This window comes from Sinocyclocheilus anshuiensis, unplaced genomic scaffold, assembly GCF_001515605.1.
Source record: "Sinocyclocheilus anshuiensis isolate Anshui unplaced genomic scaffold, SAMN03320099.WGS_v1.1 scaffold75, whole genome shotgun sequence".
Lineage (NCBI taxonomy): Eukaryota > Metazoa > Chordata > Actinopteri > Cypriniformes > Cyprinidae > Sinocyclocheilus > Sinocyclocheilus anshuiensis.
The window spans coordinates 1,006,272-1,008,874 of NW_015549634.1; the positions used below are offsets into that span (position 1 = coordinate 1,006,272).

Below are 2,603 nucleotides of genomic sequence, written 5' to 3' on the forward strand. Positions count from 1 at the left end.
TCTTATGCTTTGAATAAACGTGCATTAGTAATATTTTGCTCGATGCGCCCTCTTGTGGCCTCAGAAGAGAAGCCAAAAGCTGTTCTTTACCCTAACTGAAATTATGCATTTTAAATTCGAATATAGTTCAAATTTAGTTTTTCAGCCATTTTGACAGCCCTACTACTACCCTGATGAGGTTAACTGAGACCAACTGCGCAGCCTAAACCAAAACTCTTGCTCTAAAAACACGCACACACAATCTCTGTCACCTGAGTCAGTCCTGCGCTAACGGACGGTTCCCAAGCGGTCTTTCTCTCAAATAAATAAACACAAAACACACAATGTCTGTCTCTGTAGCACTAACTCATCCAGACAGCAGAGCCTCGGGGAGCAGACGAGACTTCAGCTGTCATTTCTCACCAGCTTTCTTCCTAAACAGCGTGATGGAGATGAGCTGATATTATGTGTGGAAAAGAGCAGGGAATGTTTCCTTGCTGCTCTGGCGAAAAAATCATTTTCAGAATAACAGCTCATAAATTCAGTATGTTTATTAACATACATTATCTGTATCTATTTCCTGCCATTTTTCATATACTGAATTGAGGTTATCATCTTGAATGATGTTGAGGTGATCTTCATACAGTGTTATTGTCATTAATTTTAATTTTTACTAATTAGTTTATTTAGTTTTAAATATTTTAGTACTTCAACTGAAACGAAAATGAAAAATTAGCTGAAATAGGTTTTTTTGTGTATTTTTTTTTCACGTAACAAAAACTTTTTTTTAATGGTTTTAGTTTTAGTTAACGATAACAACCCTGATGAAAACTATACATGTAATTCTATTGGTTAAAGTTAGAGATGCACTGACATTTAAATTCTGGTCGCAAATAACTACTGGATAATTATTTGCATGTTATAGACAATAAAGAGTTCATATTAAAAATGTTTTCCTTTTAAAAAACATTAAAAACTAAAAATAATAGTTTTATGCTACATCAGCATTTAAAAGTACAAATGGAGGGTATTTTTATTAAGCACATAAATATGTAAATGTATTTGCAGAATATTTGGCACAAAATAATTCATATGTTCTCGATACTGAACCTCACGGACCACATCTTTGATGCTTTATCTGAAATTAAAGTTATTTACTTGTTTACATTACATGTGGATAAATGACCAACTTTATTTTTTTTAAATATCACTCTCCTCCCACCATGATTCTGGAAAAAAAAATTAGACAACTAAACAAAATAACATGTAAGGCCTAATTTACTAGAGGTTCTAGCAAAAATTGCTGCAGTCTATTTATAACATATATTCAATATTCAACGAAATGTTAAAGAAATAAGTTGAACAAATGATTCAATGACTCGCTCATAACGACTTCACTTGTTTCATTCCTGAATGAATTAACGTCTTTTTAATTAATCTCTTTTTAAGTCACTTGTGTTGTAATTGATACTACAATCTTTATTAGAAGCGTCGTCACTTTATTCTATTTTGATCGCTACTGTAGACAATAGTGTTTATATCTTGTATTCCAGTACTTCTGTGATCATTTTAAGGGTTGCAACAGAAATAATAACGATACAAAAGACTTTGTGAACATAGATAAACTCTATGTAAATTCTATATAAATTCTTGTTCGACAGATAAATTCCAAAAAACAAAAAAAAAGAAAGAAAAAATAAAATCGTCCCCAAAAATTCAATATGATAAACTGATTTATTGTTTTCAGTTTGACATTGTTCTGGCTGGCAGCCTAAAATACATAATAAATGAGCCCGGTCTCATGAAAATGCGTATAATAATACGCCAAATAAAAATGAAAACTCGTGGTATTGATACGCAAAAATGGACTTTGGCGTGCATATGATACGCATGTGTTTGGCGTGCATATAATACGCAGTTTTCACGTGCATATGATACGAAATTTGTTGGCGTGCATATGATACGCATCTACCCCACAACCCTAAACCTACCCATCGCGTAGCATATGCACGCCAAAGTCCATTTTTGCGTATCAATACCACGAGTTTTCGTATTTGGCGTACTATTTACACGCACGTTCATGAGATCGGGTTGAATAAATACGCACGTTTTGGCATTTGTTCCACACAGCCACACACACAAAAACTATTTTCAAAACAGTGCCAATATGGTTTTCACTGTGATAACATGCCCCGCTTTCAGGTCAACGAACCGAATTCCTGTCAGGAAACGTTAAATAGCATTGTTGTAGTCAAGACTTTAATTTCTCGATAAAGAAAACTGAATTTAGAAATACACCCTTAATGTTGTACGTTAGTTGAGTTCGGTTGTAATTTTAAACCGATGACTCACGTCTCTGAAGCGGTTCCAGTGTTTGACGGTGCGGCTGTAGCGGTGGACCGTTGAGAGCCACTGCTGCTCGTCTTCCAGGAAATTCCCGCCACCGATCTCCCGCGCTTCTCTCGCGCTCAGCGTCACGAGCAGCAGCTGAAGAACGGATAAACCTCGCATCATGAGCCGCTTCTCACGAATAAACACCGGAGAACCGAGGCGACGGTCTGATGTCTGCTCAGGAGACGCGCAACGACCGGACTGAAGAGAGAGAGAGAGAGAGAGAGAGAGAG

General features: G+C 36.1%; 1 protein-coding gene across 2 annotated transcripts in view; it reads right to left on the reverse strand.

Annotated features, from left to right (window-relative positions):
- Positions 1-2,574, reverse strand: part of LOC107659692 (testican-2-like) — a 45,698-nt gene extending 43,124 nt beyond the window's left edge. For both annotated transcript variants that reach the window (XM_016448709.1, XM_016448708.1), the window contains exon 1: positions 2,332-2,574. In XM_016448709.1, the coding sequence (XP_016304195.1) occupies positions 2,332-2,493 (162 nt within the window). In that variant the 5' untranslated portion in view covers positions 2,494-2,574. The remainder of the gene's footprint in view (positions 1-2,331) is intronic.
- Between the last annotated feature and the right edge of the window lie 29 nt (positions 2,575-2,603).